The 22,339-nt window shown below is 42.4% G+C and overlaps 1 protein-coding gene across 5 annotated transcripts; it reads left to right on the top strand.

Annotated features, from left to right (window-relative positions):
• The first annotated feature begins 874 nt into the window (after nucleotides 1-874).
• Nucleotides 875-5,342, top strand: LOC110950821 (neurogenic differentiation factor 2). Of its 5 annotated transcripts, none has more exons than XM_022193613.2 (2): nucleotides 875-1,013; nucleotides 3,166-5,342. In XM_022193613.2, exon 2 carries the CDS (start codon nucleotides 3,173-3,175, stop codon nucleotides 4,241-4,243), a length of 1,071 nt encoding a protein of 356 aa, XP_022049305.1. In that variant the 5' UTR covers nucleotides 875-1,013; nucleotides 3,166-3,172; the 3' UTR covers nucleotides 4,244-5,342. The 5 variants fall into 5 exon arrangements, with proteins under 5 accessions (XP_022049305.1, XP_022049304.1, XP_022049308.1 ...); XM_022193612.2 differs by lacking the exon at nucleotides 875-1,013 and adding an exon at nucleotides 1,020-1,405; XM_022193616.2 differs by lacking the exon at nucleotides 875-1,013 and adding an exon at nucleotides 1,444-2,128.
• The last annotated feature ends 16,997 nt before the right edge of the window (nucleotides 5,343-22,339 follow it).

Genomic DNA, 22,339 nt, shown 5'->3' with positions numbered 1-22,339 from the left:
CACTTTGTACTGCATTTAAATCACTAATAGACGTATTTTATAGATGTTTGCTATTATTTGAAAGAGGAAGTCTTTAAGTTAAAGACAGAATTTTTTATTCATTTATTGTTACCTGTTATTTTACATATGTTTTCTGTTTTGGTAAATTACAGATAATAAGTAGTAATAAAAGCACAGATTTAAAAAAAAAATGTACACAATTAATTTTTGCAATGACCATAAAAAGACAGGTCAAAACTTGAAATTCTATATATACATAACAAATGTTCTTTTATAATATTCGGCTGTTAAACTACACAACTTTCACATTATGTGAATCAGTAAAAAAATCTTAACAGATATTTGTAATTATTTGAAAGAGAAATAGTTTGTAATTCATCTTTTACAGATAATTAAATCACACTGTTTTGACATTTGACATATATTTACTGCTTTTTTCACCATTTTTCCACTTTTTGAACGTTACAGTTTTCCATTCCAACATTTCCTTTCATCCTTGTCATGTTTTGACCTCTTTTTTGACAGATTTGTTTTACAGTGTGATAAATGATCACTGAACGCATTTATAATATTTTTAGACGTTTCTTCTACTCCACTCCCCCCCCCCCCCCCCCCCCCCCCCCTTTTAGATTTATTATAAAACTCGACGAGGGGTAAAAGTCATGTCTTGAAGCAGCAGCTCAGGTCAACAATGATGAGTTTTGTTGTTCCTCCATTTTATTTCCTCCCTCTCTCTTCTGTTTTTTCCTCCTTTTTTTCTGGCTGTGTGAGCGCTAGCGCGGTGACAGATGGCGAAGCCCTCCTCCTCCTCCTCCTCCACCACCACCACCTCCACCTCCTCCTTCACTCTCTCTCTCTCTCTTTCTCCCTCTTTCTCTCCGTGTGTCTCTCTCTTTCCCCCGGGAGGCCAAATCTCTCCGAATGCGGGCGCATGTCAATCACTGGGCTCTCATGTGATGGCTCTTGCCGGTGACGTGCCAGCCATATGGGCGCTGGCATCACAGCCTTAGCTGGTATGTAACCTCGTCCCCGGTAGCTCACGGTTGCCACACACACACACACTCACACTCACACACAGCACACATACACATGCACGAGGCACACATGCATGCACTCGCTCAGTCGCTCGCACATATACACAAACCGACGCGCCAAGACGCACAAGCTCCGGTTCTTTTCGCGCACTAGGGAGCGGAGCAGCACCGAGCATCATCATCAGCATCAGCATCAGCAGCATCAGCAGCAGCCTCCCGCACCTCCACGCTGACGGACGGAGAGCGGAGCACGTTTGGGTCCCTGAAGATGGTGTGAAACTCGAGCGCGTCTCTTTTTTTTTTAATTTTATTTTTTTGTTTTTTTTTCTTCTTCTTGTGCCGAGCAACCCCTGTGAAGAGCCCGAGCCGAGGTAAGTTCCTGCTTTAGAGAAAAGAAAAAAGACAAAAAAAGCAAAGCTGGAAAAAGGCAGGAGAGATGAAATGCATTTTACGCACGGATCGGTTATATTTTCGTGCGTAAAAGGCGCATATTTTTGGCACGAATCCATATGGAAATTCACTGTGACTTTTTTTCTCCTCTTTCTCGTATCGATCCAGATCATGTCGCCTCTTTCACACACGTTTAAACAACACGTATCATCTCCATGTTTGTCAGTTTATCGGATTTGTCTCTCGCGCAAAACAGCTCCCCTCTCGTCCTTCAACTTCTGACACCAAAAATCTACGTGGACTATCAAAGCTAAGATCAGATAAGTCAGAGAATGAAGGCATTCGAGCTCCACTCCTGCAGGATCCTGCGCACGGAGGCTGTAAATAGATCATATCGGACACTAATTTGATTTTACACATTCCTGCGTCTGGACCTCGAATCTGCACAAGACAATGAGAAAATGAGAATCTCTGCGGAGGATTTTTTTTTTGTGTGTGTCTCGAATCGGGCTCTGCTACGAAAGGACGTCCTCGGGCTTTTAAAAGGGAGATTTATTGATGATTTTGTCGATGATTTGCACGTTCAGTCTCGGAGCAAACGGAAGGGTGGGACAGCGCCATTGGCTGTGACAGCAGGCGCTCTGCAGCCTGATTTATCTCTGTTTGTCCACTTTTATCTCCATCAATCCATCCTCGAATTAACGGTGCTGAGATTTTTTTTATATATTTAACGAGGGCTAAAAGGATACAAGCTTCTCCAATTTGAAAGAAAAGTGCCCAGAAATGGTGCATCCGTGCATACTGAATTAGGTGTGAAATGTATTTCGTGTAAGGCTGCATGCTCTGGTAATTGTTGTGTTTTTTCCCCCTCGCTTCTAATTGAGCAAACCTCCTGAGCCTGAGATTTAAAAACTAGATTTCGCCCCTGGCACACCCCCAGAGATAATTATCCAACCATCACTGCCTACCTTAGACCGAGCAAGTGTGTCTGCTGCTGTGAGAATAGACGGGAAGGAGGTTTTTTTTTATTCAGCCACATCTCGGATTCCCTTTGAATTCTCTGATGGGACGAATCGAGTGGGTTCATTTTCAGGTGATAGCTGTTTAAATTGCATTATTAAATTGTTCTAGCTGATTTATCCTTAAAAAGTTAGGATTCTTTGCAATGTTTCCAAAAATTTCTGAGCTCATTCGTCTATTTCCACATAAATAAAACTGCTCTCCATTTGAGATTTGTGTTTTGCTTTAATAATCAAAAGGACTTAAAATGCTGCGTTTAAAGGCTATCAATTAAATAAAAATAAAAAAACGACCACCCCCCTCTTTTAGCAGGGCTCAGAGGTGCGCGGTGCCCCGGTGTGGATGAATAGTGCTGGAATGCAGCCAGGAGCGCATATATATATGGGCGTCAGGAGGAGCGAAAGTGGGGGCCCCCATGGGACCTGTAATGTGGCCCCTGCCACTGGGACCCGCTGCGAGAGGACGCGACAGGGCACACGGATGACAGCAGGGAATTAAATGGGGATCCGTCTGGCTGCAGCCCAGCGAGAAGCTTGGAGGGGAACGATTCCTGCGCCTAGAATTTTACGCGTTTTGTCCTTTGGGGCAAAAGCAATTATTTAGTTTGGAGCTTTAAACAAATGTGTGATGTTTCTGCAGGATGTTTGCGCTAAAGTGGGTGTTTTTTTTCTTCCATCTGCACCAATTAGGCGCTAATTTTCTCCCTTTTCTCTCCCCGCAGAGCCACGATGTTGACTCGGCTGTTCAGTGACCCCTCGCTGCTTCCAGACGTCCAGAAGTACTCCGGCTGGGCGGAGGACAGCGACAGCGAGGAACCCAAGATCAAAGACGAAGACCAGGACCAGCAGGACGACATGGAGGCCTCCAAGCTGCGCGGAGGCAGCCGGACTCACTCCGAGCACGCCGGAGATGACGACGAGGACGACGAGGTGGAGGAGGAGGACGACGGCGAGGACACGGAGGGCGACAGGCCCAAGAAGAGGGGTCCCAAGAAGCGCAAAATGACGCAGGCCCGCGTCGAGCGCTCCAAGATGCGGCGGGTTAAGGCCAACGCTCGGGAGCGGACCCGCATGCACGACCTGAACTCTGCGCTCGACAATCTGCGTAAAGTGGTGCCGTGCTACTCCAAAACGCAAAAACTGTCCAAAATCGAGACGCTGCGTTTGGCCAAGAACTATATCTGGGCGCTGTCGGAGATCCTGCGCTCCGGCAAAAGGCCCGACCTGGTGTCGTACGTGCAGACGCTGTGCAAGGGACTCTCCCAGCCCACCACCAACCTGGTGGCCGGCTGCCTGCAGCTCAACTCCCGCAACTTCCTCACCGAGCAGCAGTGCCAGGAGGGCGGCAGGTACGGCTCCGGCTCCTTCTCCATGCACTCGTACCCGTACCAGTGCGCGCGTCTGTCCAGCCCCCACTGCCAGCCGGGCTCGAACTCGCACCCGCTGAGGACGCACGGCTACTGCTCGGCCTACGACTCTCTGTACGGCGGCAGCGGCTCCCCGGAGTACAACAGCCCCGAGTACGAGGGGCCCCTCAGCCCGCCGCTGTGCATCAACGGCAACTTTTCCCTGAAGCACCAGGGCTCCGCGTCCCCCGACACCGAGAAGGGATACCACTATTCTATGCATTATTCCGGCCTGCCTGGCTCCAGACCCGCCGGGGCCCACAATCTGGTGTTCGGCTCCTCGGGGTCCCGGAGCGGCATTCACTCGGAAAACGTCCTGCCTTACCACGACATGCACTTACACCACGACCGGGCCCCCGTGTACGACGAACTCAACGCGTTTTTTCACAACTGAAGCCCGTCTTGGGTGCATCCCTCCTTCCCCCTCTTTGCAATCAAACAATCTCTCCACGGGACTCCTGCTCTCTGGACCGGATTTAAGCATCCTGGAAGAATCTCTCACTCGTTGTCATTAGTGTGTTTTCATTTCATTTCTCTCACGTGTTTCAGTCGGGGATGGAGTGGAGGATAAATCCACCCAAAACCTGATTTTACGCAACAGAATTCATCCATAAGAAGGAATCAGATCTGTGAGGGGAATCTAGAGTGTTCATATTTTATTTTGAATGCGTGATTTGTGTTTGTATTTTGGTGGTTGTTTGCATTTTCAAAGGCTGGGAAGTCAGAGTTTATTCGCCACTGCATCTCTGGCTGCAGCTGAAATCACATCCGGCTGATGCACGTCGACATTTTACGCGAGATTTTTTCAAAGTGGGGAAACAATGAAATCAATGAAATCGGAGAAAATGCAGAAAATAAAACCAGTTGGGTTGTTTTTGTTGCTTTTTTTTGTTCTCCTTTGGTTCCCCAGCAAATCAATCGTTTCGCATCTATGCAAAACCCAACGAGTCCACAGAGCGAAGCAGAGAGGGCCCACGAACACGCCGTTTGTCTCATCAGCACTGTTGCTGCTGCACGCACGGGTGCGCGCAGACACACACGCACGCACACACGCACACGCACACACACACTTAAATCAACACACATGCAGTCTGACAGTGGGTTGGCCAAGATGTTCAACTTCTAAAAGAAAAAGAATTCATGAAGTTCACTGAAATCAGACATTTTTCGGTTGATTTTTTTACTCCTATTTATTCTTCTCATTGAGCCATTGCACTGTATTTTGATTTTGAAACGTTTTTGGTTCAATATCTTTTTATTTATTTGCAATCTGCTATGATGATTCAATTCATTATTATTATTATTATTATTATTGCACGTATTTATTGTGTTGTTTTTTGTAATTACTGTTAATAGCCTGGAAATGAAGGGAACCCTGTGTTGCTGAGCATTGATTTTTGTTTTTTGTTTTCTTTTTATCATAAAATTCAAGTCTTTCAACTTTGTATTCAACCAACTGTGTGGTAAAAATAATAAAATGACGATAAACGAGATTGTGCAACTTGATTTTTTTCCCTCCAGTTTGACTTTTACGCATCATGTGCAGACTTTATATCGAATTGAGGTGAATCTATGGAGGATAACTGCAGAAAACACGCAGCTTGCATGGCTGTTTGTGCACACAGGCCTGGTGCCACAACCTGCTGGAGTCCCTCAGAGCCTCGGGCCTGTATCTTATAAAATAGGACAGTGGGGAGAGAGAGCAGAGCTGCCATCTAAAACGGTGCCAAAGAGCTCAAAAACTCAACAAAGCAGCCTTTAAATAAATGCACACAATGGTCGGATTTGACCTCGACAGATGTGCTGTGGACATTTGGATTTAACGAGAATCCAGCAGCTGATTAGAGGCTGGACACCTTACAGGAAAAACACACATTAAACGGTGCTAAGTGCTGCGTTCAAGGTCATGGGGGCGGTAATGGTGCTCGTAGTGGAGGTGGGGGGTCTCCTTCGCGTTTTCTTCGCTCAGATATGAGGAAGAAATCAGCTTCAGCACCGCGGAGAGCTCCAGCTCCTGCAGCTTTTAGATTTAAATGCAGAAATAATGAGCTTTAAAAGCTGCTTAATGCACCTCAGGAGTTAAATTTAGACCCAATCCCAACATGACAAACACATTCTGCAGGTTATTTTGGTGCGACGTTAGATTTAACATCACCAAGACTTCAAATAAAACACACCTTTAGTGATTTAGTTCATTTTTTCGATGCCTTAGGCGCACATTTAGAGGAACTCTTATATCTCTTAATTCTGTGAGGAAAATGTGGAAGTTTGCAGCACTGACACGAAAAAATGCAAATTATTTCACACCTTTCATTGCCTTTCCTCCATATATAAATGATGATTCTCTTAAACAAGGTCACGTCTTGCAACTTTAAACACATCTCATATTTACGAAGAAGCACATTTTTGAAAGAATCTACATACAGCAACGTGAATATGTATTATTTTTAGAGAAATAAATGAATTAAATTCAATGCATCACACTCATATGTGCACACACACTCGGAAAGATTCATTTATAAGCTTTCTTAAACATACATAATTGTGTTTTTGAAGAATCTGGTGTCCACACGCTCTGTGACGCACACATGGTGCAGGGGGCAGCCGTTGCCACCCCGGCTGGGTTTGGAGCGCTGCCCCGGGACCCATATGTTCCCCAAAATGTCCTGGGTGCTCTCTGCTGTCAGGACACACGCAGGCTGAGCGATGTCAATACCAGCATCGATACCTGCAGCAGCTTAAATCATCTCATTTGAAATAAAATTGAGGTTTTCGGCGCAGGGAAGCGTCAATTTGGAGTAATATGATATTAAAAAATGCAATTTTTAAAAGGGGAAAAGCAGAAAAGGAAGGTTTTTCTGGAGCAACTGCTTAAATTATTTGCTATTAATTCGCTGTCAGTCATCAGTGCTTCTTCCAAAAGCGTGTCTGCAGGAATTTAATCGTTGAATACACGGAAGGTGCAAAGTTTGGATGAAAAAGAGGGAAGAGGGAATGCAGCAAAACGCTTCATGTGTAAATGATTATTTTTGAACTAGGTTCTATAAAAAATAAAATTAAACAAATAAAATGCAAGTTAAAGGAAATATGTGGTCATTTCAACCAACAGATTAAAGTGTTTTCTTGAATTAACACTGAATTATAATTTAAAAATCAGCCTGTAGCATGTTTGAAACGAAAAAACTGACCTATTAATGTCTGTAAAATAAAAAACGGAACAGATTTGTTCATGAAAAGAATTAAAATGTGCAGGAAAAAGGTTGAAAAATATTTCAGGTTTATGCTGCAGCAGGTTTTGATTTTGTAAAGCAGAAAAGAAATAGGATAATTTTTAGATCGTGGAGGGACGTTTGTGTGCGTAAAATATTTAAATGGGGCGTAATCGGTGGAGAAACTCTGATTCGGTGTATGTTGAATCTAAAACTAAAGCTTTATACTATGCACAGCGTGTTCGATGTGACTGCAGCAGTGGGTGTCCCTTTTGGGAATCAACCCACCGGTGAAACTCTTGCTGGTTTTAAGGAGGTTACACTCTTTGCGTTACTTTTAGGCCCCATATATTCTACTTGGCCTCATCAGCAAATAAAAAAAAAAAGAAGCTGCATGAATTTCTGGAGGAGCCAAAATCCACTAAAAAAAAGTGAAGCCAGCCAGCAGTGGGAGAGGGCATCTATCAAAATACTCCGCCACCTCTTCCTCCACAGTCCGGTGAGAGGGAGGCTGGCAGGCTGGCGGAGGAGAACCGTGCCAAGTCCCTTAATGTTCCCCAGCAGCAGCACCAGGAGCTCCGGAGAGGACAACCCGGCGTGCGCGCCACTGTGCCAGTTCACCGGGCCAAAGTGGCACTGCTGGGAGGAGTCGATGTTTCTTTCCTAATTTTTGCAGCATCTGTTCATTATCCAGGACGTTTAAAAACGAGAGCGCTCATCCCGAGTAACCCTCCGCCACACACACACACACACGGACTCACGAACACACACAACAGCAGTGAGGCTTGTTTTTTGTGTGTGTGAAGAGTTTGGCCCCATGAATATGCAGATACTCCTCTCTAATGTTATGTTCCTGCTCTGAAAGGAGGCTGTGTTGTTGCATCCTCGGAATGTAGTTGTTAACACTCCTGAGCTACACGTGGTAACCTTGCAGCACATTAGCGTGATGCTGCACAGACACACAAACACACACGGTTTGTCAAGAAAAATGGCAGAATTGTAAAGCTTTTGGGTTAAAGTTTGCACAAAAAACAGCTTTGAAAAGACTTGAATCATTCCTGCATTGGAATCATTTAGGGCCTCTGCATAAGTGTGTGTGTGTGTGTGTGTGAGATCCATAAGAGAAAATTGACATTTTTAATTATAAACACACGTTTTCTTTTATAAAATGTCAAACTGAGATTACATGTTGCATCGGAGATAATATAAAGAAACTCGCAGGTTCTGCAGAAAAATGTGAGTCCATCCTTTGTTTTTTTTATTTTTGCACATTCCCACAATTTATTTTTCTTTTTGTGTGTGATTTAATCTTTTTTTTCCCTTTTAACAAATAAAAGTCTGACAAACTTGCATTTGCAGCCAGTCTGACTTAAAAAAAAAAAACTTCCAGTGACACTCTGTGCTCCACTCAGGATGAAAAGTGAGTGAATGAATCTCGCTGTTTAAATTATCATGTTCATGCCCACTCGTTTTCTCACTCAACTTGGTGGAAGGAGGGGAAAAAAAAATCAAGAGTGTTTGTCCGACATAACAGTCAATAGTGCGATTATCAAAATGTCACAAGTACTATGGTGTGAATTCCAATTAGCTAAAATAATAACCGGGTGCTTTTATATTTTTTGGATTTTTGCAAAAATGCACACATGAGGTGATGAGATGCGCGGAATTTACGCAGAGAAGGATAATCTGGAGATTTGCAAGCTGTCAGTGATTAAAAACTAAATATGAAGCGATGCAGCTCAAACATTTTCAATAATTTATGTGCACAAAAAAAAAAACCGTATGAATTGTTGACTCCTCTGGCACCTGGAGGTTAGAAATGTTCCACATGTGGAGGCGAACAATCGTGCACATTTCGGCCAAGCTCGTTGCCGGACTCGGTGCCAGTGTGCGTCCCCTCCCCAAAACCAAACCAAACCACCGCGGCAGTGCCAGACACGGGAGCGCGCCCGTCACTGGCAAAGTCCATTCAGAGGAAATTCCACAACATCTGTTTGTTATCACACAATGAGGCGCGCTGCGGTGCGGGCAGTGGGGCAGAAGACGCGGCAGAAGCTCTGACAGTGTGCTGGAGGTTCTGCCAAGGGAGAAACGAGGAGGAGGAGGTGGTGGTGGTGGTGCGGGATGGAGGGGGGGGGTGGAAGGGGTGAAGGGGGCAAAGGGGGCAGGAAGAGCCGCTGTGGGGGTGAAGCAGACAGAGGTGGAGATCCGGGTGCAGCGCCAGGTAGGTTCGGGGCCTGTTGGCGGCCGGCCAGGTAGGCTTTTATGGGGGTGCCAGATGTTGTTCAGGTGGATGAGATGTTTTTCTGACCTGCCCGACACTTCTCCTTCAGCCTGACCGGCGCCCGGTGTCCGGTGTCCGGGGAGGCGGCGGGGCGTGGCTGGCCCCCAGTTTAGGAGGTTAAGTAGGGAGCGTGCGTGCCCGCAACTGGATCAGGAGGGGAGGAGGTTTGGAGAGGCAAAAAGTGGGGAGAAGGAGGAGGAGGAGGGGGTCCGCACAGATGGCATGTGCACGCGCGTGGGGGGCGTGCGCGTGTGTTATGATAGGGTTGGATGATGCCCTGGTCACATGGGCAGCAGTAATTGGCCTCCATATTGACCAGTTTGCAGCGCTGGGGGGCGGGCGGGCTCCCAGCTGGACCTGTCAGATGGCATCGCATCCAGCTCACTGATCACCCCCCGGACGACCTCCGCTCCGCTCCCCGCTCCTCCTTTCATCTCCCTCCGTCTCCTTCAGCCCTTCATCTCCAGCTCCACCGTCACCTTTAATCTCACGTTGCCCGCCTCGTCTTCTGCCGTCAACCGGGACGAGCTGACACCGAGCAGTCTCCAAACTCCAAACTTTACCATCACCTGCAAGAACTTCGCTGAAAATTATCTCTCTCAGCATGAATATCGATTTATTGGGCGATAGAAAAGTGATTGGCATGTTTTACACTCCAGAAAATGCAGTTTGGGCTCAACAAACAACAATGAGGCAACAGTTTGCATCGACAACAAAATGAAACTATATTGAATTTTTTGCTACAATTAAAGGTATTTGAAATGGCCACTTATGACCTTTTAGCATTAACACAAGAAAACAGGCAAAAATTATGTGATTCCAACTAATGTTTATGAGTCTTATGCACTCAATTCCCATAATTATGAACACAAGGTTACAAATTTGCAAATCATAAATAAGTTGCTCCAGTGTAGATTTGAAATTCTGACCTCAAGGTGAAGACTAATTAAGTTATCAATCCAATTTCATTAAGTTAATTCAACAAATGCAGAAATTTGACTTTAAATCACACATTAAGTTGATGCAACATTAATACATCAACTGAACCTTTCAAAGTAATGTGTGCAACATAAAAGGCTTCTCTAAATCACTCATTGTTTTTATAATTTTGCAATCATGCATGTAATGTATAATTGAGAATGCATTAATAAAGTGACTTTTGAACTTGAACCAAATTCAATAATATACTAGTAAGTTGATATTACTGAATTTTCCATAGTGCAGAAACCTCCCACCACTTCATTAAATGCATGGTTACAGGAAAAAAAAAGAAAATTTACAGATTTAGATCAAACATTTAATCACAAACATGATTCTGTGGAGTTTTATTGGCATGATAATGTTGCAACAATTTAATACTGTGTGTAATTTAAACTCAATTTTTTTTGTTGGTTGAAATAAAACTAAACTCAAGTTAATGCAGCTTAATGAAAATGGCTTCATAACAAGTCTCAACTTAAACACATTGTGGCAATTAGGTACATGACACTTATATCCAGTCCTAAAAAATGTGAAAATACTAATTAAGCAACCGATTTTTTATGACTTATCAACATAAGAACTTATGTTTATGCAACCAATCATTAAGTAATTAAAAATACCTTTAATTGTAGTTGAAATGCTAATTTCTCTGCACATAATTACATCACAAACTGTCTTAAGTGAGAGGATCCTTACCGTCTCTGTGCAGTAAAATTCTCGGCACACAGCGTCTCTGCAGTGCTGAACCTATTTACAGGATGCACTCGTCCCTCGCATTGACTCACACTGAGCCAGACTAATATGAAAGAGGAAAAAATATGTGCAATATTTATAGTGCAGAAGGTCGAGATTTGCATTTACTGAGTGACATTCGTGGATACTTTTGAATTTTGAAAATGCATGGCTCAGTGAGCTATTTTTGCACTGGCTGGACTGAAATTTGGACTCACAAATGGGCCAAGGCCGAGTTGAAATCAACAAAACTTGTCAGGAGAATTCAAAAGAAGGATTTCAATCTTTTTCTGACCATTTTGGAAAGAGGCCAGATCATTCGAGAGCAAAAATATCATTTGGTTTCCTGAAATTCGAACAAAAACATGCACTGTGAGTTAGATCGGCCCATCTATTTGAATGCATTTAAAACACTTTTTTGAGGTTTCTTTGCAAGCAGACCTCTGAGGATCTGTCTGCCTGTCAGTGTGGCATCACCCTCCCACCCGGAGCAGCCATGGTGTGTGTTTTCGCCTCGAGATGCCCGACTGTGAGGAGTTAGCGCTATAGAAAGGATTTCATCCCGGGCTTGGCAGGGGAGGGTCTCTGGGTAGGTAGAGAACAATCGTCTCTCCTTTGGTCCTGTCAGCCAGAAAACACAGAGAGCTGGCAGCCGCTCGGTGGGAAAAAAAGAGCGGGAAGTGACAAGGGGGATGGACACACATGTATATATACACACAGATCGTCTCCGAGCAAAATGGGTTCTGATGATGCCGCCGGGGATTGTGGGCCGATTCTGCAAAGTGGAAGGGAGGACCTCGTGAAAACAGTCTGCAAAATGACCACAGTGTGACTAGACAGACAGACAGACAGGAAATAGAGACAGGAAGAGGCTGGCAGAGCGACACAATGTCTGCCATGCATGAACCTCTGCCAGGGAACGCTCGCATGGGAGTACATGTTCGGTATACGCTCATGTGGACCGGCGTTTTTTGCTGTTTTGTTCATGCGTGTGGATGCAGCGTGCGGGATGCATGTGGGCCTTTATGCCTGAGCAGGAATGAGGAGGAGGAGGAGGAGGAGGAGGGTGAAGTGTTTGCAGGAGGTGGATGAGGAGGAGGAGGGGAGGTGGTTTAAATTCTGTGACATCTGTTCATTACAACTAGAGTGTGTTTATTTTTATACAGCCAGCCACAAGCAGAGAGCTCGACTGGCACCGCTGGTTAATGTACCAGCCTGCTAAGACGGCAGAGCAAATGAAATATTAACCGGCAGACGGGGGGAAGAAAAAGAAGACGAAAAAAAGAAAAAGAAAGAAACGAGGCGAGGACAAAGGCAGAGAAAAGAGGGAAAATGATAAGATAATATGTGACAAAAATGCACACGCACAGCGTCTCCGCTCACGCACACAGAGTCCTCGTTCTGATCTAATTAAGGAGACAAACACCGTCAACGACTCGCAAAGCAAAAGGCCCGGAAAAGCTGCGAGGAGGAAGAGGAGGGGGAAAAGGAACATAAAAATGGCTCAAAACAGGTGGCGCTTTATGGAAACAGGTTGCCATACATGAAGATGTTTGTGTGCTCGTCTTTTTTACAAAACCTGAAATCACCGCGTGCAGCGGCGGAAATGGGCTGTAGTGCAAACTGGAAGCATGAAATATGTGCTGAAGCTCCAGAAGACTGCAAAAAAACAAAAAAAAACACAAAGAAGCAGGAGGAGAGTTCAAACCATGCTTCAATATGAAGAGTTGTGTTTTTAGTAGCATAAAAAGAAGCTCCACAGAACTTTGAAGATGTTTCGAGTCAACAGCAGTGAAACCTGTGACCACTGTGCAGGTATTGGTGATATTCTGTGTATTTTCCTTCATCTGACATTTGGTTTTCTTTCAAATGTATCACTTATTCTATTGATCCCATTATATAAAGCACCACTTTTATTGTTCTTACACCAGTTGATAAGATTGTTAAAGCTGCTAATATGGTGACTAAGGGTTCACCTGAGAGCAGTGTTCTTGGAATATGTTACTACGTGCTCGTACGTTGTTCACACAGTATACGACTAAAGTGAGTAAAATCGTGCGATTTCACTTAAATGTCAAATGATTCAAAACTGAATCACCTTTCACGCTCAACGGTAGAGGATTTCATCTCAGGAACAATCAAAAACAAATTGTTTTGAAAGACTACATTGAAAATCCGGGCCACTAAAAAACTTAGCGCAACAAAAGTCAGTACACGAAATGCGTGAACATGGCTCTAAAATGAGCTGTTAACAGCAGATCTACAATTCTGGACCTATGGGCTGTTTCATGTCTTCATCATGGCTCCACATGGAAGAAAAATTGCCAGAGGAACTGACAAATCTGATTGTGAGACTTAACAAAAGTGGAAAAGAATACAGGAAGATCAATGACAATGAATGGAAATTCAGTTGGAGCATTAATCAGGAGGTATAGAAGGAACCATAGTGCCACTAATCAGCACTGCAGTGGTTGCCTTTGTAAAATGACACCACAGACAGTGAACTACTTTTACAATCTATTTCTACAAAATCACAATTCGTTGGTATCAGATGGATTCCAGCATGTTTGGCGTGAACCTGTGAATGCACCACAGGGAATGCTTAGTCCTGACAGTGAGGCACGGAGGTGGGAGTGTGATGATATGAGGCTGCATGAGTGCAAAAGGTGTTGAGAAGAAGACACTCTAGCATGATAATGACACAAAACCCCAAATCACACAAGTTTCTACAGCTGGAAAACATTAAAACCGCAACCTGGACAAGCCTGATTTCAACAGAAGAACCAAAATCCAATAAGTTTCTAAAGAAGAAAAACATAAAAACCTCGATATGTCACCTGATTTGAATTCAATAGAACACCATCACGCTAATCAAAGAGCAAGAACAGAAGAAGATCACCATTCTTTGAAGTCATACTAACAAACAAGACGATCACAGTGAATGCACAGTCCTGACAGTGAAGCACACAGGCAGGAATGGGATGATATGTGGCTGCATGAGTGCATGAGTGGGGAGAGGACAGTTCTAGCCCATGTGGACATCTTTTTTGTCTATACATGTTAATAAATCAGACCAGATAATTATGATACCTGTGGTTATCCGGTTTGAGGTTCACCGGCATGTGAAAGCCGGCGAACCTCATTTTCCTTAAAGCATCCCAACTCTGTTTTGACCTGCTTCGACCAGTGACCTGCAGTGGGACAAAGATGTCTCACCTGAGGCTTAACATGCTTTTGAGAAGCAAACCAAAACTGGCCCAACTGTAGAGGATTTGAAATTTCTTGATAAAAACAAATTAAAGCAAGAAAATGAAATACAATGCACATATGCATTTCCTTTTGGTTGCCCTCAATCTTTTGAAAGCGTGCGTTAAAAGGATAGTCATTTAATTTTTAATTAAAAAATAATAATTATCCTTTTAATTATTTAATTAAAAGGATAATTAATCCTCAGTGAATGCATAGTCACTGAGGATACCACAGTGAATGCATAGTCCTGACAGTGAAGGACATTGGTGGTAGTGTGATGATATGGAGCTGCATGAGTGCAAAAAGGTGTTGGGATGATGGCAGTTATACATCATTCTTTCCATACATGCCAATAAATCAGACCTGATCAAGGACTACCACAGTGAATGCACAGTCCTGACAGTGAAGCACACAAGCCTGAATCTGATGATATGGGACTACATGAGTGCAAAAAGTGTTGGGAAGAAGACAGTTATTGTCCGTTATATATCATTCTTTCTAGTCATGCTAACAAACCAGACATTTGCATCAACAAGCCTCCCCCTTCCACAACCCTCCAACCTCCCCCACATCCACCCACCCACCGCCCAGCCGGCCGGCCGGCCCCACTCTGCTGCTCCCCTGGGACTTCCTGCTCTGGAATGCCGCTCATGGGGAAGAATCTCGCTGCAGGCGCTCAATATGTCACATGTGTCTCTGGGACGGAGGCAGGAAGACAGGCAGGAGGAGGTGGGACAGGTACGAGCTTCTAGGAGGCGGTGGCACGTTCGTCTGCACCGACCGTACGAGTGTGTTTGTGAAAAAGATTCCCAGATTAAAGGTTTAAAGGGTTCAGATTAACAGGCTCAGGACACAGTGCCGCCTGCGCTCTGAGCAAAGGGGAATTAGGATGGCATTAGCGTCTCCTCTGCACCAGCACATTAGCCATTCATTACCGTGTGGTTGCACAATCAGCACCAGGCCGCCCCTCGTTCCCCTCCATGTTATTGCATTCATGACGATGTTAACATGTCGGGTCGCTTTGTTATTCATCAGGCCATTAGCAGAAGTATTATTTAACTGTCACTAATCATCAGCCTGGTAAATGTCACCTGTCCTATATTTCAAAACACATCTTCTAGAATTTAAAAAAATCCCTAACTGTTGCTGTACTACACTGTAAAAATTTTTACGTTTTATTTCTCCAAGTTCTGGAACAATTTACTGCTGTTTTATAATTTTTGCACTTTTGTTAAATTACAGATAATGTCCAGTCAAATTACAGAAGTATTAATTTACATGTTAACAATTGAAAAACTACATATTTCTTAACTGTTAATCTACAGATTTTCCCCATTTTGTCTGTTTTGTAAAATTGCACAAAAAATATTTAAAATAAAATCACTATTATACAGATATTGCCCTGTAGTCAAAAACAACAATTAAGTACGAAAATTTGCAAATATTTCTGATGTAATTTTACAAATTTTCTCAGCTTTGTTCATTTAGAGATGATACCCACTAAAGAAACAATTATGAACAGACTGTAAAAAAGGAAAAACTCTAAAACTATATTTCAATGTTTGACTGCAAAATTACATCATATTTACTGTATTTTAATCAGCAAAAATATTATTTGACAGATATATAAATTACAATATTTAGAGCTATTTTTCTTTTCCTTGTAAAATCTCAGAAAAATGTAGAGTTTTTTTATAGTGTAGCACATTTAGTTTACCACCTTGCAACAATTAGATACACAGTGGTGTTAAGTATGCAAACGAATTGGAGGTTTATGATTCTACTTTACACCAGTCTCTCTTCACTATTATGTCAATTCAAAGTGTGTTCAGTGGCTGAAAATAGATCAAAAAGCTTGTTAGCCACAGCTGGCCTCCACAAAACACTGATCTCTGGACACCAGCATGTCAGAAACCTGCAGTGTATTCAGGGTAGGGTGGATCTGGAGGTTAGAGAGTCACCAGTCTGAGGAAATCTTCTAACTTCAGCTATTTTTCCAAGGTAGAAAATGCAGAGAACAATCACACAGCCGAAAAATCTGTGTATACTGCTGGACTCCAATGGAACCAGTCACCATTGCCAATTAAAAATACAATGAGCCAGAGAAAAGCCGAGTGGATCTGTGAGATATTGGATGTAAAAGCATTGGGTTTTAGCACTAATACAGCAGAGAGTCTACTGAAAAGCACTGGATTCATTCTGCCTTCGACAATGGATGACATGCTTGCATTACATCTACTTTTTAAAGCTACACTGAAAATAAAGCAAGAAAAATATTCTACTATCAATTAAAGAAAATACAGTTGCACACCAAACAATGCTGCTTGTCAATTAGGGCAGTAACCGGGCATTCAAATGTTCACAAATATACCAAATCATCAGACAGCTCTGAATGTCTGACAACGTGACCCAGTGTCCAGAAAATGTCCATGAACTTCACCGAGCCCTTCTGGAAGACCAGTACAACGTTTCACAAGCAGCAGCAACACTGTTGTCTTGGTCTAGATCTCACTGTAAGACAGCCAAAGCTATCTAGAATTTCTGACAACATCATCCTGTCCCCCCAAAAAATGTCCATCAACCTCAGCGAACCCATTAGAAAGAGTGGGACGAAACTTCACAAGTAGCATCAACAACCTCATTGTGAAACATTCTCCCGTTTTTCCTAAAGGGCTCGTCAAAGTTTATGAACATTTCTGGAGACAGGATGATGTCAGACATTCAGGATGTCCAACAACGTGATCTTGTCTGCCAAAAATGTCCATCAAAGTAACCAAGCCCTTCAGGAAGGATGCGACAGTGGTTCACGAGAGCATTGGTAACCTCACTGTAAAATGTCCCAGTCTTCTTGAAGGACTCGATGTTGATGGAGCATTTTGGGAGACAGTCAGACATCTAGAACTGTCCAGGATGTCTGACAAAGAGATCCTGTCCCCCCAAAAATGTCCATTAACTTCATCAATCCCATTAGAAAGAGTGGGACAACATTTCCCAAGCAGCATCAACAACCTTTGTGAAACATTGTCCCATTCTTCCTAAAGGGCTTGGTGAAGTTGATGGACACATTTTTAGAACATGGATGATGTCAAACATTCAGCGTTGATTGAGACAATTTCTTAGATGATACGTGGTTGAGTTGAGGACATTGGAGTGCTTTGTTTTTTCATCAGAATGAACTGAAGACAGCAACAATATTTCTTTAACTTTAACAGAGATCTGTGTGCCTGTGTTTTTACTGGATTTGAAGGTCTGTTCAATCAAATTATCCAACAATAAATACAACTTTTTGTCGCTGAATATAAGTGTTTGCATCACATTTTGGTGCACTTTGACACTGATGAACACGCTGTAGTGTCGGTGTAAATCAACTGGTGTACTACAGTCCCTCTTTTGTGGCTGATTCAGCTGCATTTTGATGAAAGATGCACATTAAAACCCTGTTTTTACAGCTGGAAAATAGCGGTTGAATATATAGTGGGATATTTAGCAGGAAAGTAATCAGGTGTTTCCCCTTAAGAAAAAGAGAAGACTAAATTTGTGAATTTTTGTCTTCAATTCACAGAGTGGCCTGAAACAGCATGAAATCACTGCCACATCATCCTAAATGTTAAGTTCAAATACAACTACAAGTAAATAAACAGTATCATCATAATAGCATTAGATGCAACGGGTGTATTGGAAAACTGGCTGCAAATTTGCTTTCTAGTGTGAAGTAGAGGCTACAAATCTCCACAGTTGCCTCATTTTATGATCATAAATCAATATCTTCATGTTTAAAAAGTACAGAGACAACACAAGAACAAGTCGTCTGATTCATTAAGGCGCCACTCAAACTTTTTTGTGTTTTTTTTCCCCGTTCGCTTCGGCATGCCAAGAGAGATGTGAAGACACGGATTGACACGCCATCCCTCCTCCAAAGCCTTCCTCCTCAGCAGCACCAGATTAAGGGATTAGCAGGCAAGGCGAGCGCTAAAGCTGGCTAATTCTCACCCAAGCACAGGGAGCTCAGGATACCCAGAGCCCCGCCGAGCCTCCTTCTCCTCAGAGCAGCTGTGAGGTGGAAGGGAGGGACGACCAGGAACCGGAGGAATCAAAGCATCACTCGTGCGGCTTCATGGAAAGGCTCTGAAGACTTTATGTTAACTAGCACAGTCCACTGGTGGACTTTCTGTTCATAATTATCGCTGTTTATCTCCACATGTAAAGTTTTTAATGCAGTTTTGTTTTTTTTTTAAATTGTTTTCATCTGCTGTTTTAATGTCTTTGTGAAGCACTTTGAATCGCCCTGTTGTTGAAATATGCTATATAAATAAACTTGCTTGCATTATTTGCAGAGTGTCAGATGTGCAGCATCTAATATTTCTCAGTTCAGTGTTTTCTATGTTTAAAATCCTTGTTTAAGGAGCCTGAATGCCCTTATGTTGAAGTTTGACCAAAGAGACGCAATGTATATTTGAAACTATGACAATCGGCATTCGTTTGAAAGAAATTAAAGGTAATATTTACAGTACATACAGGTTAATGTATATAGTTTCACTGTAATTTTTTGGTAACAATTTATTGTTAATTGTTTCCTGTTTTGATAAATTACAGATAATAGGTAAAGGTAAAGAATTTTATGTGTCCTGTTTTTTTCACAGTCAACATTTGAGTTAAATACAACAAAACTAACTGTAATTTTATCACAAAATTGTAAAATAATAAATTAAATTACAGTTTTGGCCTGATTTTTTTTTTTTACAGTCAACATGTAAAATAATTACTACTTCTTAAATTTTACTAAATATTACTAATAATTTAACAAAACAGAAAACATCTGTATAATAACAAATACAAATGTGTATTTAAATCAATTTCTTTTTCTTATTTATAATATATGTTTTAATCCTTAAAATATTAAATTAAGTCAAATAACATCAACTATCAGTGAAATGAGTTTTCAGATGATTTAAATCCAGTGAAATGGTGTCATTTTATATCTATATTTTGTAAAAAAAAAAAAATCAAAAATACTCATTTTTGATGTGGATTTTACTTATAGTTTGCCCTGTTTTTTCTACAGTGAACTTAAAAGTTCATACAATAATAATATTGCAATTTTACCACCAAATTGTGAACCAGTCAACATGAAAGGTCACAATTTTTGGTGATTGTTTGATTTGGTGACTATTTATTCCCGGTAATTTAACCAAATTGTACAAAACAAGAAAAGCACAAAGACAGCGCAGTACTTTGCCAAGGGTGCTCAATCATCATTTCCGACAGTTGAAATCTTGAAAAAAATTTGTGGCAGAAATCACGACACTACAGAACGTGGCCATTTAACACTGATGTACCCACAAACAAAACGATGTTGCGGTGAGCACAGGCATGTGTTTTGCATGTGTACGTTATATACGGATACTGAATTGTGTGACCTAAATATGTAGCTGGCGGCGGGAATTGATGGGACTCAGAAACATCCCCACTATTTCATCAACTGTTCCTTGTATCATTTCTGACAGATAAGTCCTGATAAGTCCGTAGCGGTTGATTTTTAGTGGGATTGCAATCATGTGATCATCAGCAGGCAGCTGATCACTTGTTGTCATGGTTACAGTGACTCCATGCCGCCATCTCGTAATGATACAGAAATTTTTAACAAATCTGTGGATCCAGACTATAAGCCGCATCACTGCCAAAATCGAATCACTTGGTCCTTGTGTCATTTCTGACCTTCGCTGAAAAATTCATCCAAATCTATTATTCTGTTTTTGAGTAATGTTGCGCACAGACAGACAGACAGACATATACCGATCGTCACATAACTCTGCCGTTCCTTGGCGGAGTTAAAACAGTAAAATGTTCCAGAAATTACAGCTACAACCAATAAATCTAAATGTGTTCTACAGTGCAGATAAGGTTTTGCATGTAAATTCTGCCTTTAAATTGAACTAGATGCAACAACATTCACTACTTTGGCCTGATGAAGGTTGGAAAAGTTGTCGGGACACAAAAAGGCAGACAAAAGAGTCTCGGGAACCAGATTTCCCAGCAGTGTTCCATCACAAACACAAACCATCCATCTTAAGTTTGGTGCACTACGGAGACCTGAAGCCAAAGCAGACAGCATTCATCTCTTCCGGTGTTCGGTAAACAAGAGGAAAGGGCGACGAAGACGAGGGTCGGCGGTGGGCTCGGGCTCTCCAGTGGGCAGAGGAGGACAATGCAGCGCTGGCAGAGCTGTTGCCCGGTGCCGGGGGGAATAGATGCCACATGGTGCCCCCTTCTGAGCAGCCTGGAGGGGGGACGACGGGGCGAACAATGCATGGATGTCTGCTTTTGTGCGGATGCGAGAAAAGGTGCGGAGGCGAAGAAGAGGCTGCAAGTTTCAGGTGTAATGTATGCAAATTCATGTGGAGCCGGGTTTGTGTGTGTGCAGCAAGGTGGGGCGTGGAGGGTGAGGAGGGGTGAGGAAGGGGGGAGTCCCAGTTCCCCTTTTGCATCTTAAATTCCTCAACATCTGTTCGAGCAGCAGCAGCAGCAGCAGCGGCGGGTTTTTTCCGTGTTAGTGTGTGTCTGCATGCTCTGCTGAAGGTGCTGCTTGTTACCTTAATTAGAAGGAATCTTTTTTTTCCCCTGCAACACTCGGTGAATGCAAAGCTGCACAATAAAGGCTGCGACTCCCCAATCGCCGGTTCGATGCCTTTGATCAGGAACGAGGCCGTGGCAGGACAAACACCAACTAGGTCATCCCGGCTGACCCGCGTTTCTAGCACAGATTCGTCTGCCGCAGATGTGGGTTACGTGCGCGTCGGAATGCGAAATGACAAAGATTTCTGGGATGAAATATTTATCTGCCGAGTGCCGCCTCCTGAGCGAAGGCGACACGAGTTTCAGAGCGTAAACACAAACAGCTCGGAGGCCAGAAAGCTGCAGTAAAGCGCACGTTTGTGGCGTTTATATCCAAGTTAGCTTGTAGATTGAGACGCTATTCTGAAATTTCAGTGCATTACTTTATCCTAAGGTGCCTCAAGGTTTCAAAGATAATCATGAATTTTTAAAGGAAACATGTAGGATAAAGTTACTCTCATAAAATATAAGCTCAGATTTGGTTAAATTTCTAGAAGAAAACTAATGTTACACGTGATTAACCATCTGAAAGTTGACAGATCTGACTGCTCTTTCTGTTTTTAGTTTCAGAAAAATGGCGTCGTTTGAGATTTTTTTAAAAAAGAACAGTGACCTTTTAAATGAAACATGCAGAATAAAGTGAGATTGATGAAATATCACCATCATAAGCTCAGATTTAGTTAAATTATCTAATGGAACAGTATGTTACATGTGACTCATTCATTCATCATGAAAGTTGAAAATTCTGTCAATTCTTACTGTTTTTATAGCTTCTGACTCTAAAAAATGTGTCATTTTGGAATTGTTTTTAGAGATAACTGGATTTTTTTTAATGTCTGTAGAATAAAGTAATTTTGATGAAATGTCACAATTTTACACTTAGATTTGGTTCGTTTTCACTGATGTCGCTAATGATTAACTGTCTGAAAGTTGAAAATCTGGTGATTCTTTGTTTTTATAGTTTCTTTCTCTGATAAATGCAACAATTTTGACAAACAAACCAACAGTGTTTTTTTTTTTTTTTTAAGCGACTGAAGTGACATCAGTTAATCGAGCTATAACGTTAAAATGTGCCTGATGATGCATAACTGAGGCAACTTTAATTCACCTGTTTATTTACCTCACTGTGCAGGTCTCGTTATGAACCACAGTGTGTCATATGCTACATTCAGAGTGCTATAAATCATTAAAAATGCCAAAAATCTGATTATTTCAAATTGCAATAAAAAGAAATATCCAACATTTTTCCAAGTGTCCAAGCACTTTATTTAACCGTTTCCAGCATCTACAAACTTTTCCTCTCTACTCTGCTCCTCAGCTGTAAAAAGATGTTTCACCATGCTGGATGTGTCTCCAACAACCTGCTCCTCTGTTCACTGTTTCTGAGCACCTTTTTCCAACAGGTGTTAGTACTGAAAAACTT

This window comes from Acanthochromis polyacanthus, chromosome 21, assembly GCF_021347895.1.
Source record: "Acanthochromis polyacanthus isolate Apoly-LR-REF ecotype Palm Island chromosome 21, KAUST_Apoly_ChrSc, whole genome shotgun sequence".
NCBI lineage: Eukaryota > Metazoa > Chordata > Actinopteri > Pomacentridae > Acanthochromis > Acanthochromis polyacanthus.
Note: the sequence above shows the minus strand (reverse complement) of the source record. Positions and strands in the feature narration are given on the sequence as shown.

Excerpts from the sequence above, each read along its gene's own strand:
- LOC110950821 (XM_022193613.2), top strand. The coding sequence starts at position 3,173 with ATGTTGACTCGGCTGTTCAGTGACCCCTCGCTGCTTCCAGACGTCCAG.